The 18,456-nt window shown below is 42.7% G+C and overlaps 1 protein-coding gene across 2 annotated transcripts in view; it reads left to right on the top strand.

Moving 5' to 3' along the window:
- Socs5 (suppressor of cytokine signaling 5) overlaps nucleotides 1–14,931 on the top strand; it is a 45,263-nt gene extending 30,332 nt beyond the window's left edge. For both annotated transcript variants that reach the window (XM_087907290.1, XM_048416038.3), the window contains exon 2: nucleotides 11,882–14,931. In XM_087907290.1, the coding sequence (XP_087763416.1) occupies nucleotides 11,894–13,504 (1,611 nt within the window). In that variant the 5' untranslated portion in view covers nucleotides 11,882–11,893 and the 3' untranslated portion in view covers nucleotides 13,505–14,931. The remainder of the gene's footprint in view (nucleotides 1–11,881) is intronic.
- The last annotated feature ends 3,525 nt before the right edge of the window (nucleotides 14,932–18,456 follow it).

The raw sequence follows: 18,456 nt of genomic DNA, 5'->3' as shown, positions 1-18,456 counted from the left end.
AGGAACAGTTGGAACACACTTACGCCATAGTATTTCTTTGTGAGTTAGCAGGAAGGGCTCAGTGAGCTCGCTGTGAAACAGTTTCCCAGATTAGGCACTTTTCTGGGCTTGAGATACTCCCCAAATTCTTCTACGAAAAGTTACTTGCTTTGTTCATCTGCTTTCTTGCTTAGCTGCCCTTTGGTGTGAAGTGAGATGTGAGGTGGCCTTGGTGTCTTGTGCCCTGGGGTGAATGACCTTATAGGAACAGGACTGATGGTACTATTAATTACACCTAAATCTAGTGCTCAGTGAGACCGCTTGCTTCCTCCCTGCAGATGGAAACAAAGGCAAGAGTACCTCACCAGTAATCTCCTGGATATGCAGCAGCCTTGCCTTTTGCTTCTATTATTAACACAGCCATCTCCTCTTGGATTGGTTGTGCATCAGACGCTGCCACGTTAGAACCCCAAGCTGTATTTGCCTTATATCATGTTATCCTCATAAGAGAGGTGGTAATTGTTCCTATTTTTAGATGGCAAAGTTGAGACATCTCACACAGCTAATGAATGCTTGACTGTAACACTGGGTCCAGCTAAATCTAAAGCATGTGTTATTTGCGTTAGTGCCTAGAATCTTCCAGGGAGACTGGTATTTTTGTTAGTACATCACACAAGAGACTTCTCCATAGAAAATGAAGTTAGGATTTTATGGTTTTCTAAATGTACAGTATCGTAGAATACAATTTAAACTGTAACAGCATTTTATAGACTAAAAAGGAATTTTTAAACTCAAAGGAGTAGGGATTATGCTGCTGAACCTTGTCCAGGACTGTGCAGATTAGCCATCCCTAGCTCTGTTGTAGATGAGCTGTAGCTCCAACTGCTGGGGAACCCTGAAGTCTGAGCACTCTTCCCTAGGAAGTAATGTAGGCTTGAATGATCGATAGAAACCTCAGTCTGGCAGATGACTTAGGAAGATGCTTATGTTTGTGGTGTGGCCCAGAAGAAGCAAAGGAAAATTGTTTTTTCAAAAAGAAAAGAAAATGCTGAAGACACAAGGCAGTGTTGTAGCACGGCCAGTCTCTGCTATGTGTCCTCTGGGAGCACAGTCTTTATGTCTGTGTCTGTGGTTCCTGACTGACGGAGAGCTCATCCTCGTTAGAGCAAAGACACACTTAGACTCCTCCCGGCCCTCAGGGCTTAACCATTTCTAGCCTGCACCCTTTTCATTCTGTTGCCTGAGTCAAGAGTCAAAGTGCTTGTTTGACCTAAGATTAGAATTAGGAGATAAAATTTAAGAAATGAAAAATGTAAAATTACCTATTTTTTTAAATTAGAAAAAATTGTCTTCCTGTAGCTGAGGGATATTATTATGTAACACTGGGTCTCTGTCATTTAGTCTCAGTCTCTTTCTTTCCCTTTTTCCCTCCCTTCCTCCCTCCCTTGATCTGCATAGAGAAATACAAGAACGTCTTAGCTATCATTTCTTTAAGCTGGGCATGTGGTAGCAAACACATTTATAGTAGATAGAGAATGGAAACCAGAACGTTCACGGCTGGGAATGATCTCACTGAAGAATACTTTCCTACTGTGTACAAGGCCTGGGTCCAACATCCTGCCCCAGCATTACCAGAAAAAAAAAAATCAAGAACATCCATAGTAGGGCTCTAAATCACACTGTTTAGTCTGGATTCATTTTGTAAGAATATTGATTCATAGGATGGAGTTTCCTTTGCAGTGTGCGTTTGCTGCCTTGACACATTTTAATGGTAGAGCATACAAGTGTGGGGCTGGAAGTCCGTCAGAGGTCTGCTCTTACTCCCCACAGTTTTCTTTGAGACAGAATCTCTTGCTGGACCTGGAACTCACCATTTTGTTAGACTAGATGGCTACTGATCCCCTCCCCCCAAATCTGCCTGTCCCTGTCTTTCAGCTCTGAGGCTGTAGGCACACACCACTGCACTAGTGTGTATGTGGGCCCTAGGGGTCCTGAACCCAAGTCTTCGTGTCACACAGCAAGAACTTTATCCCCCACCTGATTTAGCTGCCTTATTTCAGCCCCACATCACTGTGTTTGGAGAAACTATGCGAGGGATAGTTACCAAGAGCATTTTGATACCATTTAGCTGGCCATATAGAAAAGTGTAGCAAAATATCAATATACTATTTTCCAAATAGTTTACTATTTTTTTCCAAATAGTTTGCTATTTATCTAGCCCAGGCTGGTCTAGTTCTTAGTTGATATCTGGTTGTGTTATTGTTTTTAAAAAATATTACCTATGAATTAGGATTTCAGGCATTATGGTGGGCTGCCATCTGGCAGGGTGCACTCAGGAAGTGCCCTGGCCAGCCCAGGGTCGTCCTATGGCTGCTAAGTCACTATGTAGTCTGTACACAGGTGCAAAAAGTCCCCCTAAGAGGCAAGCTCTACCCATTCCCGCTCTCTCTTCTCCTCTGTTATTCTGAAGAGGCAAGCAGGTCTCTGCCTCTCTTTCTCTGTCTCTTTCTCTCTCTCAACCTCTCTCCTCTTCCCTCACTCCCTTTATCTCAATAAAACTCTCCATTTAAGCTCTGTCTGCATGGCGTGCCCTCCTTGGTTTGGACCCACCCGCACCATGATCCCGCTTATGCATAATCATTACAGTATGTAATTTTTAAATTATTACATAATATATAAGGAAAATGTATAAATTTTAAGGGCTATCCAAAGAATAGTTAATAAGAAAGAAACATGAGCCCCTTCCCCTGACTGAGAAAGGGAAGCTTACACAGTGCTCTAGAAACCTCCCGAGTGGTTCTCTTGATTCTGGGTATTCTCTCCCAGTAGGCAGCTGTTGTCCTGACTATGCTAACATACTCTTAATTTTTATACTTTTGTTACATGTGTATGTTTAAATAATGCATTTTAGAGACTATTTGAAAGATAAATTTATTCATAATGTAGGTATTAATCTGTTCTTACTCTGTTTTGGAGATTTTTGTATAATGACAGAAATCATCTCCTTCCTATAACATTCTGTTTTATGAATATGTGTTGTATGGACTGATGAGTTCACTTACATGGTTGTCTAATAATCTCATTTAAAGCATTTCAAAAGTTGAATTTATTATCTTTCTCCAAGCCCTAACTTGCTGACGCTATTGTCTTACTTGTCCTTTCTCTGAGAAAGCATCTTATCACCCATTTGTGTAAGCCAGAAATCCACCCAGATTATCTTGACATCTCCCACTTCATTCTGCATCCTAGGTCCCTGTAGATTTGACTTGTGAGCATCTCTCTGTCTCTGTTCTTAATTGAGCTTTATTTTTGTCTAATTTGGGGTTGGTGTTGTTTGAGAAGAGATTTCTCTGTGTAGCCCTGACTGTCCCAGAACTTGTTCTGTAGACCAGGCTGGCCTCGAACTCATAGAAATCTACCTGCCTTTGCCTCCTAAGTGCTAAGATTAAAGGTGTGTGCCACCACCTCTCAGCTCCTGTTTAGACCTCTGTGTTTGTCTCCAGTGTGCTACCAGCATACTCTTGTGTTCTTGTAGAGTGGATTACAAAGCCTACTTCTCGACCTCTTCTCTCAGCACGGTTTTGTCTCACCCCCCAAGGCTATTCTCACTTCAGCAGTTGTTCATGCTCTGTAATCAGAGCATTTACATATCCTTCTCTTTGTCCTAATTTATTCCTCTTCATCCCTTCGTCAGGACAAAACTCTGAATATCGCCTCCCCAGCGGTTCTATTCACTTACTCCAAAGGGCTGTCTTGCTGTGATGGTTAAGACTTTGTACTATTTAATGTTGCCATCACTTAGACCTAATGTTTGCTGAGGAAGTCTCTTATCTGACACAGTCTTGACCAGTTGTTTGTGGATTTTAATAAAATGATCCACACATTAAAATGTAGCTCTTATTTTAGCAAATGTAATTGCACTGTTGTCAGCCTTTGCTTAGGGAGCTGGTCCAATGTTGAGATGAAGATGTCTCTTTGCAGGCAGGTCTGTTATCTTACAGAACTCTATCTGAACTTAACATGTAAGAAGCCAGTTTGGGGTTTTAAAGTAGACTTTCTTGATACATTCTAAATTTAGAAACTTAATGAGTCTTTGCTATAAGATTTTTCAATTCATTCAACTATAATTGAGTATTCCAAAGTCATTCAATATAGATTTCTAATCTTCCAACATTCCATTATATTAATCACCATTAATTAAGTCCTATAATTTAATATAAGTGGCATCAGCAGGTTTGGAACCCTTTATAACTAACAGTGTAACTCAGCCAGGACTCCACAGTGTATTGAGTGAACCATACAACCCCTTTATTGATACATTGTGTACACTGTAGTAGTATAACTTGGGAGCTTGAATAATATGGTCATTTAAACTCATAAAAACAACTTTTATGTAGATCTGTTACATGTGTTTCAGTCTGATGTTAGACAGCAGCATCGGTGATAAATAGCCATCTAATGAATATACAGACCAAGTCACAACATAGTGTTTAGGTAATTAAAAATAAGGTTTTCTATATAGTTCTCAAGTTCTTCGAAAATGTTTAGAAATATGACAGTCATGCATCCCTAGAATTGTGGGTCAGCCCTAATGGTAGTATTAATATATTGTATTATTTTCTAAACACTAAAATGCGTGAAGAATAGCAGAAAACTGACTTGACAGATATACTTTAATCGATCACAAAATCCAATGTCTGTACTGTTGTTGGAGTGCTTTATATGTGAGAGGATCTACTTACTAAGCAGAGGCTCTTCTGCTAAGCGGCAGAGGAGAGATTGGCATTGGGCTGGTGTCTTCCTACCAACTGTAGCATACAATGTTTTAAAACTTACTGAATCTATTTCTCATAAAACCCAGGGTTCATGAAATCTATTTCTCATAAGTCCCATTGCAATGCACTCCTGCAAACTATTTCAGTTAGTTTTATAGAAAACATACAATAGGTACTACTTGCTATAAAGGGAGCCTTTGCTGTACTTGCTACTTTTTTATGTAAATTTTTGTAATAGTGGAATTTGACCTGATTTTCCTTAATTCTGATTTTTTTAAAGATTATGAATAAAGCCAACTTTTATTTTTCCCTATAAAATATGATACACTTTTTAAATTTGGAACCATTAATATAAACATAGTTTTAAATTTATCTTAAAATATTACATATAAAATGTTATTCTGAAAAAGAAATTTTTTTAAAAAAAAAAAGGAACTGACTTGTTTATTCCATCTGTGGAACCTCCAGGGCCAGTGCTAGAAGCTACCCTGTGTAAGTTTCCTCTGGTGTTTTAACATCCCACCCTGTGGAAAGCTCCTTGAGCAGGAAGGAAAACAACTCAAAAAAGCTTCAGGAAGTCCCTGAAACTGACCAGATTCACTAGGCCCTTCACTGCCAGAGTAAGCAGTAGTTAGCAATAAAAACTGAAAGCCTTCGTACAAGTGGAGCCAGGCTGCAAAGAAGACTGTGCGACCTGACTGGCTGCCTAGAAGCAGAAACTAGCTGAGCTGTCTGGAGGAGGTCTAGCACCCGGAAAGGACACTTTCTGTGTTGAGCTGCCTGTAGGCTGTGCAGTGTGCTCCAGCTTCCTAGCTTTGTAAACTGTGCTGGAGTGGGCTTTGGTGATGCAAGGAGTAGTTTCTGTTCCTGTAAGTAACCCCAGTAAAAGTCATGCTTCACCAAGTTGGACTTTGGTGGTATCAGTTTTGGTATCTGAGGTAAGGTAGATGTGTGTTGGGTCTCCTCAAGAAAAGTTTTGTCACACAACATGATTGGCACCCTCCCAAACAGGACCAAAGATGAGTTAGAGAAGAGTGAGTATATAGCCTTGGCTATGCAGGGCATGCTCCTGAGGCTGAGCAGCTGTGGAGGAAATTCGGATAGTGCTGTCCTTTCCTGTCTGGTGTGTTAGTGTGCCTTTGTGCTAGGACAGCAGCTGCATGAGTCTCACCCTGGGTAGTGAGGCACACAACTAAGGCTGAGCCATCAGGATTAGGAGTGTCTGTGGGAGGAAGCCCAGGATGGCAGCCTTCATCTATGTGGTATGGGGTAGTGTGCCTGCTTGATGAGTGGGACCACCATGTGAATATGGAATTGCCCTGAAAACATTAAAGATTAGAGGAAATCTTGCGGTCTTTGAGATTAGTGCAAGAGGGTCAAAGATTGTCAGCAAGCAATAGCACAAGTTGCCTGCCCTGTGTTGTGTGTAGTTAGAAATGCACTTGAGGTCAAGATAGTGGCCAGGCAGGATCTTGTTTGTGTAAAGGAATACTTGCAACAAGGAGATGCTGCAGCATCCTCCATCTTAGCCTCTGGTTTGGCAAGTAAAGTAGAAGAACAAAAGGATGAGAGGTGGTAAAAGTGGTAGAAGAGCCCTCAGATCCAGTCTTTAGTAGATAAAGCAAAAATCTGATCCATGATCCTGTACAAGAAGCTAGAATGGTCAGAAAATACTTAGCACCTGAGCTGCTGGAATCAAGGAAGACTTCAGCAGATAAAGAGCCTGTCTCAGCCTGGCTTGTGAACTGTGGAACATGGCAGCAGATGGGACCAGTCTGACTCTTTGGAGGCAGAAAAACTGAGTGATGTAACTACCCATCCCTTTTAAGGCAAAGCCTGTGAGACTGTATGAAGGAAGTTCATAGAGCTTGATAGAATGGCTTACTAAAGCCATTAGAAGTACCTGGTTATCTCCGTCTGAGATCCCTACAGATAGCATGGAGTGGGGAACTATAGAGAAGGGATCGACACTTTTGAGGAAACTAGGAAAGGAGAAGCTGTGTTTCAATCCCAGTTCAACCGAGCAAGATAGTACTGTGTTCACCACAGAGGAGTTAAAACACAGCTGGATCAGTGGGAACCTCCAGACTGGTGTGGAGCTTAGGTGGTCTTGCTGAGCCCTTCAGTGGATCAAGATCTTTATAAAATAGAAACGATTTTAAGCTGTCAGTAACTTAAACCAGTATGTAAAAAGTGTTCATTGATTAAGAAAACAACCTAGGCGGTGGTGGTGCACGCCTTTAATCCCAGCACTTGGGAAGGCAGAGGCAGGCTGATTTCTGTGAGTTCGATGCCAGGACAAGCTCCAAAGCTACACAGAGAAACCCTATCTTGAAAAACCAAAAAGAAAGAAACAGAAAAGAAAATGATAAAACATAGGAGGAGGTCTGCCAGGGTTCCGTAAAGACAAATGTAACAAGATTTGTGTCCAGCCAGTGTTCCTAAGGAATAATTTGATAGAAAGTCAAATTGTGTGCTCAGGGGCTTCTGGAAGGCCTTAAAGCCCGAGAAGACGTCCATGATAGAACAATACAGGTGAAAATAATCAATGTCCCAGGGTAGATAGTTATTTCCCCAGACTGAGGAGGGTATGTTTCCCTCCAGAAAAAAAAAAAGTTATGCTAGGGGTGAACATGATTTGCCCAGTTGGAAACTCTTCCAACAGCCTTGTGTGGTGAACAAGGAGGCAAAAGCTACAGCTATATCCACAAACCAGGGCCTGCCTGCCCTGGAGCCAGCAGGGGCAATAGGCGAAAGAAAGACCACATTCCCCTTTGGCCTGAGTTCCTTAGGTACAGGGAGGCTCCTTGGAAGGACTCCAAGATATGGAAACACAAGAGAGGAGTAAGGGTTGCAGGGAACTAAGTTAGCTCTGCCTGTCCATGCTTTGTACCCAACCTTGATCTGTGGAGGAAGCAGTGATACTGATGGATGGAGCCTTGCCATGTTGCTTATTTTTAACTTTAGTACCTTCTTAGTTGTGCACTTCTGGGGTCACCTGTCACTTGCTGAGAACAGGTGACAGCAGACTTTCAGCCGTGTCACCAAGGTTATCTGTATAACTCCACCATTTGTTATGGGGTGGTGGTTTAGGATGTTGCCTTGTCCTGCATATCCTCTGGAAAAGACATTGCTATGGAGATATTGTAATGCTAATCTCTGAGTGGTTTGAGAGACACCCAGGTGCACTGGTACTTCTGCACCTTACAACCCTACTGGGCCTGGGTTAATCAAAAGGAGAAAAAAATCCAAAAGATATGCTACATGGATGGAAAAGGACACTCCCAGAGATCATAAGATTATTGAGTGGAAACCCCAGGTTGTTGACCAGGGCAGCCCCTGTTGCTCCACAAACCTTTAAAGCTACTGCTATTGGCAGTAAGCAATAAGCTCTTATTGCTGAAGATGCCACATGAGCACTCTTCCATTGTAGGACATGAAGGACTGAACTGGAGACTCCCACCCTACTGACTGTCTTTCACAGTACCAGAAGGGCCATGCAGGCCGCTGGTGGAGAACTGTCACAAATATCCCTGCTTGGCTGTGGACCCGTCAGCATCCTGCTTGTATCATAGTGGCCCGGCTAGCGTGGGTAAGAACACCTGCCTGCTCCACACGTGGGAGTTCAAGCCTGGTACTGTAAGCCAGAACAAAAAACTGCCTGGAGAGTTATAGATCCCAGTGGGGAAGCAATTTCTGTGATTTTTCTAGATCGGTATGATGTGCCTGCCAAACTGTCTAAGCTGTCTTCTAAGCGCGTTTGTATTCAACTGGTGACGCTCCGGAGAGCAAGAGACTGTTATTTTGACATGGTGGCCTATTTCTTAGCCACAGGAGGACATTTGTAGTCATTGTCCAAAACTCAGGGATCATCTGCCGGGGGGGGGGGGGGGGGGGGGGGCGCAGAACGAATGTAAGAACAGGAGGAAGGGATGGAATATTGTCTTAACAGTTTCCTCTGAGGTTAAAACATCCCATCCTGTAGGAATCTCCTTAAGCAGGAAGGTGGATAACTCAGAGTAGCTTTAGGAAGTCCCTGAAACTGACCAGATTTCTTGGACCCCGCCTTGCCAGAGTAAGCAATAAAAACTGACTCCCTGCCCCCAGATGATTAGAGTCAAGCTGCAGAGAAGACTTAGTAGACGAGCGAGCTGCAGTGAAAGCTGAGATCAGACCAGCTGCCTGGAAGCGGTTTAGACCAGCCGAGGCACCTAGAAAGAACACTCTCTGGCCTGTTGGGCTGCCTGCAGGCTGTGCAGTGTATTCCGGGTTCCCAGCTTTATGAGCTGTCACCATGCTAGGTTGGGCTTTGATGATGCAGCTGTCTTTGAGCTATTTCTGCGCCTTCTAAGTAGCCCCTTGCCTATAGGGTAAAAAGTCTGAGCTCAGTTCCTGGTTTTGAAAATGCACCAGTCCCTACCAATCCTTACCCCAGAAATTTCCACCCTAGAAAACCCCATGCCATAAGCCTTCCTCCTACTCAGTTCTCTGCAGCGTCTCACCAGAGCCGAGGCAACCACCCTCTGTGTCTTTCCTAATAAGTCCTGTTGTGTAGTTTGTTGTGCAGTGTGACTCTGGTATTCCTTGACTCCTGGCCGCAGGATACATGCTGCTGTCTCTGAGTCACTCCTGCTCCTGTAAGTAACCCCAGTAACGCTACCAAGTTGGACTTCGGTTCTGTGGTTAACAGTTCCTATCTGGGTTCAGTAGATGTGTATGGTGGGTCTCCCCAGGAAAAGTTTTGTCAGACAATACATGTGTGCCCTGGTGAGCATAGATACGTTCTGCACGTCCTGATTGTCCGTGACACTTGTGAACAGCTGCCTGTAAAGATGTGCAGGTTTATGTTTGGCTGCTTTGTAAAATCGTCACCTTTCCTATATAATTTACGTGATAGGAAAATACCTTTAGAAAGCAACAATATCTATAAACACAGAAAAATGCTCAACTTTGGAGTTTCCTGAATATGACAACTCCTCTTGTGTTTAGAATAGTACCTCATTGTTATCTGACAGCTTTAGAGTCTAACTAGGGCTCAATCAACTTTCTGAAAAGGACCAGAAAGAAAATTTTGATTTTTGTATGTATGTTACATATAATTTCTGTGAAAAGTTCCTTTTGGGACTTTTGTTTTGGTTCAGGTCTTACCTGTCTACTCCAACCCCCAAAAGTTTCTAACGATGTGGCACATGATGGCTTCCGTCAGTCTCAGAAACACCATCTTCTGGCCTCCGTGGGTACCAGCCACATGCAAGTACACAGACATACATGTAGACACTCACATTGCACATAAAAATAAATTTAAAATGTTTTAAAATTATCTTTAGATCAAATTCCTGGTCACAGGCCACATTTGTTCAGGATGACTGCACTTCTACTGCAGAAGTTGGAAACTGAAGCCAAAGCTGCCAGAAAGTATAAAAGGAAGTATATTTCAATATATTCTATTAAAAAGGGAAGGAGAAGGGCAACGGGCATTGAAAGGCTTAGCATAGTGAACATGACGCTTCTGCACTGAGAAGTGGCTGTCTTATTTTCAGAAAGTCAACACGTGTCACATAGAGAAGATAAGGAACTTGAAACTGGAAAATAGTGGGGTGTTGCCCCCAAACTTGCCAGGATAGATTATTTCTACGCCAGGATCTTGTCCTGAAAGACTGAAAAACAAGAATGAAATCAGATGGTTTTTGATAGAAGGAAAAGAAACTGCTGGAGCCTTGTCGCTCTGTTGGCCTCCATTGAGGGTGCTGACGTCTGCTGAGCAGTTAGTAGATACCGGGAAGCTGGAGCAACTGAGAGACAGTTACTCTAGGGAAAAGAAACATTGGTGTAAGAAAGGAAATGATCTACCTCTAGACAACATTCCGCTCTCATGGTGAAAACAATAAATACTTACTTAACCAGAAAATGGGCTTTAGCTCTTTTTTTTTATTATTGATTTTATTGAGCTATACATTTTTCTCTGCTCCCCTCCCTGCCTCTCCCCTCCTCTTCAACCCTCCCCCGAGGTCCCCATGCTCCCAATTTACTCAGGAGATCTTGGCTTTTTCTACTTCCCATGTAGATTAGATCCATGTATGTCTCTTAGGGACTGGACTTTAGCTCTTTTGTGGAAGGAAGGTTAAAGGAAAATGTCCATTGATACCATAATCTAAAGGTCAAGCCCACCATCTTTAAATTACAGTCCCCAGATAATCTCTGGTACTAAAAGGCTAGTTAGTAATAATCCAGACATGTAGAAACAGAAAAATATCTACAGAAACAGCTAATTAATTTATTTATTTATTTTTGAATTTCTGGGAATGGACAGCAGGAATAGAAGCATGTGGCTAATGGCGATGTTTCTTAGTTTAAACTCCCTTCAGAGCAGGGTGAGGCAGCCTACTCCCCCAATCCTAGGACTCAGAAGGCTTTGGCAGGCTTACCACAAATTCAGGGCTAGCCTAGGCTACATAATGAACCTCAAACCAAACAAGCTTTCGAATAGAATTTGAACTTGAAACTATGAATTGGGTAAAAGTTTTTAAATCCTTAAAGAAATGAAAAGAAAGAGCTAGCATAGGGCTGGGGTGTTGGAAAAGGTAGTAGAGTCACCAAGAACGCGGCAGAAATTAGACCTGTGAGCTGGGCACTGAAACCTGAATTTAACTAGAAGATGGAGTGATGATGGCAGTCAAAGCACAGGGTGTCAGTGTTGGGATTGTGAACTCACCCGGCCGACTGGCTTTCCTGAGAGCCTCCTGCAGGCTCACCCACAGGCTTTAACATAGTCCTCTGAGAGCACCTTCCACGCTGGTGCTGCCATTAGAGCAAGAACAACGTTGATCCAGAAGCCCACTCTATAAGAAATGAGCAGGAGATGCCTAATTAATGCTAAGAAATGAAGAAGGCATAGTTTGGCAGAGTTTATTTCCTTTCTGTTAACTTGACTTCTCTCTGAAAGGAGATGGAAAGTGTGGTTTGGCCTGGGTGGCACTGAAGACCTCACTGCTGCCCAGAGTGTCGTGCCACTGTCGGTGCCCTGTAAGGCAGTTCTGGGCTGAGTTGTGTTTCCCAGTACAGCGCTTTCCCAGCTGCCCAGGCCTCTCAGATTAACGTGTTTTTCTGTTTTCTGTTTGTTTCTTTAGCTCTTCTAATCAATGGATAAAGTGGGGAAGATGTGGAACAACTTGAAACACAGGTGCCAGGCTCTGTTCAGCCATGAGGGAGGAAGCCGCAGCGAGACTGTGGACATGAACTCCAGCAGGTGTCTGTCTGTCAGCGAGAAAAGCATCCATCTGGGCGAGCCCGCTCCCCAGCAACAGAGCAGTCCCTTAAGAGAAAATGTTGCCTTACAGCTGGGACTGAGCCCTTCAAAGACCTTTTCAAGACGAAACCAGAACTGTGCCGCAGAGATCCCTCAGGTTGTTGAGATGAGCATCGAGAAGGACAGTGACTCATGTGCCACCCCAGGAACAAGGCTCGCACGAAGAGACTCCTACTCTCGACATGCGCCATGGGGGGGGAAGAAGAAACATTCCTGCTCCACAAAGACCCAGAGCTCACTGGATACTGAGAAGAAGTTTGGTAGAACTCGGAGCGGCCTTCAGAGGCGAGAGCGGCGCTATGGTGTCAGCTCTATGCATGACATGGACAGTGTATCCAGCCGGGCAGTCGGGAGCCGCTCTCTGAGGCAGAGGCTCCAGGACACTGTGGGTTTGTGTTTCCCCATGAGAACTTACAGCAAGCAGTCAAAGCCTCTCTTTTCCAATAAGAGAAAAATTCATCTTTCTGAATTAATGCTGGAAAAATGCCCTTTTCCTGCTGGCTCAGATTTAGCACAAAAGTGGCATTTGATTAAACAGCATACAGCTCCTGTGAGCCCACATTCAACATTTTTTGATACATTTGATCCTTCACTGGTGTCTACAGAAGATGAAGAGGATAGGCTCCGAGAGAGAAGACGGCTTAGTATCGAAGAAGGGGTGGACCCCCCTCCCAATGCACAAATACACACATTTGAAGCTACTGCACAGGTCAATCCATTGTATAAACTGGGACCAAAGTTAGCCCCTGGGATGACGGAAGTAAGTGGAGATGGTTCTGCAGTTCCACAAACGAATTGTGACTCAGAAGAGGATTCAACCACCCTGTGTCTGCAATCACGGAGGCAGAAGCAGCGTCAGGTGTCTGGGGACAGCCACTCACACGTTAGCAGACAGGGAGCTTGGAAAGTTCATACGCAGATCGATTACATACACTGCCTTGTGCCAGATTTGCTTCAGATCACAGGGAATCCCTGTTACTGGGGTGTGATGGACCGGTACGAAGCAGAAGCCCTTCTGGAAGGGAAACCTGAAGGCACGTTTTTGCTCAGGGACTCTGCGCAGGAGGACTACCTCTTCTCCGTGAGCTTCCGCCGCTACAACAGATCTCTGCACGCCCGAATCGAACAGTGGAACCACAACTTTAGCTTCGATGCCCACGACCCCTGTGTGTTCCACTCCTCCACTGTCACTGGGCTTCTAGAACACTATAAAGACCCCAGCTCTTGCATGTTTTTTGAACCATTGCTTACGATATCACTGAATAGGACTTTTCCTTTCAGCCTGCAGTATATCTGCCGGGCGGTGATCTGCAGGTGCACTACCTATGATGGGATCGGTGGGCTCCCTCTGCCGTCAGTGTTACAGGATTTTTTAAAAGAGTATCATTATAAACAGAAAGTTAGGGTTCGCTGGTTAGAGCGAGAACCAGTCAAGGCAAAGTAACCCCTGTCCCCAAAGGGCATTACCTAGGTCTGTTCTCGTGTGCATCAGACAGTACAGCCATAGGAAGCACAGAGTCAGCTGCTAGGAGTTTTCACCCAGAATGTGAGCTTAGTCGTTAGCCTCTATCCAATGGGGTCTTCTGTTACACAGACAAAGGTGCCTAGAAACAGCAGATGGTTTGCAGGAGTCCGGGCTGGGAAACACAGCTAGTTAACAAGCAGTTTGGTTTTAAATGGCTCTGACGACCGAGTGAGGCATTTAAATGGCTCTGGGGCATTTGCTATGAAGAGTTCTATTTCTTACTGAAGAACAAATTATTAATATTGGATGGGTATTTCAACAGTGTGACTAATGTTTGAAATTATTTTTTCTAAGAATTTTTCTATAACCTTCCAAAAGTAGTGATGTTTGTAGTTAACTATAAATCAAGCTTTGAAAGTCCAAAACAAATAAGTAAAGAAAAGACTGCCTGCCTTTTCGAGAAAAAAAAAAAATGCGGTTTTTCTGGTCATAGGGCATTGTGCAGTGTCAATGTGGTTTATGGCTAGTCTCCTGTTCTCCTCAGAGAAAGAGACTCACAAGTAAACCAAGGTCTCTAAGATGTTCTTAAAACTTCAGACCTAAAGGTTAGTGTAGAGTCTTGTTTCAAACCCTCAGTATTCATTGTGGTGAGTGCTGTAACTCCAAACAGGCACACAGTTGGAGTTTCAAGGGTTTTTTTTTTTTCTAAGTTGACATGAGCAGTCCACACATTGTTTCATCAAAATTGGATCTTTTCCTGTGCCCTTGAGTTTGTGAACCTGGAGGGAAATGAGACTAGAAGATGCCCAAATATATCAGATAATAGTGACTCCACTGGTTGCTGATGTCAAGTTATGTTAAACTATAATTAATCATTTGGACGGCAGTATTTATCTCTTTGTTGTATGCTCATAGCTGAATTACTTAAGTACAATTTATAGCATTTTAGTGCAGTTAATTCTTCACAGAAAACCTAAATTGCAGATTTAAAAGGTACTGTACAACCATGATGTCTGTAAATAACGTCACTTGGCACCTTTTGTCACTTAGAATAGTATTTAACACAATTTGAGTGAACGCTTTGGGAAGTATTGTCAGATTCTAGTGTTGCTTCTCAGTGTTGGACTGAGTTCTCGGCTCTGTCCTAGACATTTGCACTACGGTAACCAAGTCCATTCTTGTTGTCTGTGACTGCTCTGTACCCGCTGGTGAGCACTCCTGGGGTCCACGCCAGCTGCTGCAAAGGCTATTTTATACCCCTCTGGCTATCACCAGGGCTACTGAAAAGAAACGCTATGTTTGTATGCAGCACTGACCCTTTGACTGCTAGCGTCTGTCTCTGCTTGCTGTGCCTTGTTCTGGCTGCTTTCTTGTGCTAATAAAGTATGTTTGGTGTTCGCCTTGTATATCTGCTGCTTTATACATTTGCCACAGTTTCTCTTGTACATGAAATGGTTTGGGGTTTTAAAATAAGCATTACCTGGCAACTTGCTGTAGTTAATGCAGACTCATCTACAACCTAATATTGACCTGTCAGAATAAGCTAAATCTAAAGTGAATGCTCTCTAGCGCTCTAACCTTAATCCATTCTGTGGAAGTGTCTGTAGTTAACTGCAAATTGGTGTACAGTTTACGACAGAAAACCCAGGAGTGAAACCCTGGCGATTTCTCTGTTGCTAGTAAAAGACTGGAGCTGGTGGTAGCATTAGCAGAGGAACATTAGTGCATCCAGCTGCATCAGAAACAGGTTACATGAAGTCTGTGAACCGGGACACAGCACCATTTAGCGGTTTAGGGACCATTTTAATTGATGATAAATGCCCAAAATGTGGACCTCTAACCAAAGACTTGTCCATTTTAATGCAAAACGGGGATTGAAGGAACTTAGATTTTTCTGTTACTTGTAGTAGAAATCCCTGAGGAACATATACCAAAGTGTTTGAGAACTTTATCCAAACCTACTTTCAAAGCATAATGTGCAATTTAGTTGTCATGACATAATCGTATTGCATAATTGTTGGGTCTGTTTTCTTGAGCTTACACTGTACCTGGAAAGTAAACCTCTTGAGGAAAGAGCAGTCCATGCTGAGTGTTGGAGAGAACTGTGAGCGAGTGACGCCGTGAAGAGCACGGAACTCGGAGAAAGACTTGACGGTTTTTCTATGCGTGGAGCAAACTGATGTTCTCACGAGAGTTTTATAGAAAATATTAATGCTTTTATGTATTTCAGAACTTCTGTGTTATTATGCAAAATGTTTTAAGTGTATGACTTGAGTTTGTGTAAGCATGTGTTACACTGTGCTAAAAGGCACGTTTCAGTTTATGTACAATATAAATATGCAACTTTGGGGTTAAATTTTTTGTTAAAATATTAGTAACTTACATTTAAAAAAAAAATCACCAGCATGAAAGTACACCAAAGTCTTTCTTCACTGTTTATTTTCTGAATCCCATTGTAGCCTTTTGACGACGTTCATGTTTTTATGTTGTGGGGATGGCACATTTTATTCCAAATCAAGAAATGCTTCAGAAGGTGTACATTTTTACATGAAGGGAGTGGATATAATTACATTAAGGGGGATGCTTCAGTTCATGTCCTCATTCTTCATTCCCTTCTCCCTTCCCTTCCACCCTTCCTCCCCTCTCTCTGTGTATACAGTATACATACTTACATGCACTATAATATGCATTTATACAGATGCATGTTTCAACACTTACAGTGGTGATATTTTAAACAATGATATTGCCATCTAATTTAAGATCGTTTATTCTGTAGATCCTGAGTATTGTACCATTCAGATTTTGTTATTTTCCATAAAGTTTGGCCATGGCACCGTTGTCTTTTCTATAATACAATCACTTCCCAGAGAGAGAATTTGTTAGTATTTTATTTTCTGGCTTGAAACAGTAAAAAAAAAAAAAAAAAATTAAAGAAATAGTTGCTTTAAGTACAACTGTAAGTCAAAACTAAATTTATAGTCTTAGATAAAATATTGAGCCCAAATCACCCTCTACAAACCCGTCTATTCTTACATCGTTAGACATTTTGATGGCTGACAGTAGCTGGATAAAAAATGTACTTGAATTTTAAGCTTCAGTTTGACCAAATTCAAGGTTTATAATTTTTTTTAACATTTTGTTATGGTTGCTATTCTCCTCTTAAAACTGCTTTGCTTCCTGGCACTGTCACTAGCCTGGTGATGTTTTTTATTAAGGCTGGCCCTAAATCCTATTTATAGAAAATAGCAAAACAACAACAACAAAAAAAAACTTTTGGGAGAGTCCTGGCCTTTGAGTGAGTCAGAACCAGAGCAGATGCGGCTCTGAGAGTGTTCACCTAAGACCAGTCACACAGGCTTGTTCACGTACACCATACTCCAGTGTGTGTCTTTGGATTACGTCAAACAGTGAAAATGTGCACACAGGCTGACTTGATCCAGAGAAGGGAGAATGTTAGGTACCAGAGAGAACTGGGAATGGGGAGAGGGACGGGGATATCGCCAATATGAGAGGGTGGGGTTTTCTCCTACTGTAAGAGCAGCCATGGAAGAGAATGGAGAGTGCTCCAAGGAGTCCGGAGTGAGATTTCTGTGGGAGGTGATGGGTGGATTGCAGGCAGCATAGCGTCTGCCTTACTAAGGCTTGCGTCCGTTGAGGCAGGTGTTTTCAGGCCTGAGAATCTTGACTAAATACCTCAGCCATTCTTTCATCAGTGTTCACCGATGGCTCGTGTACCAGTCGTCATAATGGGTAGATATCAAAATACAAGGTAAACTACTGTCTTCTGGAGCTTCCTGCTTGTTAGCAGGGAAGACAGAGAAGAAATAGTCTCAGAAACCAAGCAGGCTGAGGCAGAACTGAGAGGAGAGTCTGGTGTTTATAGGATCACTGAGGAATAATAACCTTGAATGATGGGATAAAAAATACCAAAGCATCCTAGATGAAGAGAAAATAAAACCTATTTTCCCAAAGCAGGAGTGAATTCACATGCAGAGAAAACATCCACAAATTGGCTGGGAAAATGTAAGACACTGAAGTTGGCAAAATCCTGACTATTTAGGGCTATACGCTTAAGGAATTTAGATTTTCTCTGGACATGAGGGATCCTGGGCAGGGGAGTTGGCATGGTCTGCTTTCCATTGCTTTGGTGGATGGAGAACTGGCAGTGGGAAGATGAGGATTTTATTAGGTTTGACTGAGGAACCCTGGGAGGCTTGGTGATTGTGGCTGGAAGTCAGGGTGTATTTTGGTGACAAAACAATTTGGTGTTGGGAGAGGAAATGACTCAGGCTTTGATAGGAACGAGGACGATGACACCGTTGGCCGAGATTTTAGAAAAACAGGAACACATTGGACAGTGGATCAAATCTTGCCTTGGATATGTACAATTCTGAGATTCCTATGACCCCAATGGGGGACTGAGTGCACAGTTAGATACTTGAATATAGTTTAGGAAACAGGGTTTTCCATGGATGAAGTATTCCTCTGAGGGAAGTAATTACAGAAACGTTTTAGTTTCTTGATATACAGTATCAGTTTGGTTTTTTAAAAAAACCATATTCGTTCAATAGAGACCTTGTTTTCAAAAAGCGTAGTCAAGCCTTGCATTGAATTTTAACTCTCCATGTCAGGTTTGCTTGTGTATCTATTTTTCCACAAGCTTTGTAATTCTAAACAAATCAGGCATGGTAGCACTTGGGAAGCAGAGGCCAGCCTGGTCTACATAGAGAGTTCTAGGCCAGCCAGGAGTACATAATGTGACCTAGTCTCAAAGAAGTTAAAAAGAAAGCAAAAACAAAAACCTGAACAGTTCTGAACTGCTGTACCCTTCCTGTTTTACAGTCTTTCAGGGATACTCACAACAGCCACGTGCTGCACTCCCTTCCACTGCTCCTGGTGTTTTAGTGACAAAGGCTGAATGTAATAAACTG

Source organism: Myodes glareolus, chromosome 6, assembly GCF_982192425.1.
Source record: "Myodes glareolus chromosome 6, mMyoGla1.1, whole genome shotgun sequence".
Lineage (NCBI taxonomy): Eukaryota > Metazoa > Chordata > Mammalia > Rodentia > Cricetidae > Myodes > Myodes glareolus.
Note: the sequence above shows the minus strand (reverse complement) of the source record. Positions and strands in the feature narration are given on the sequence as shown.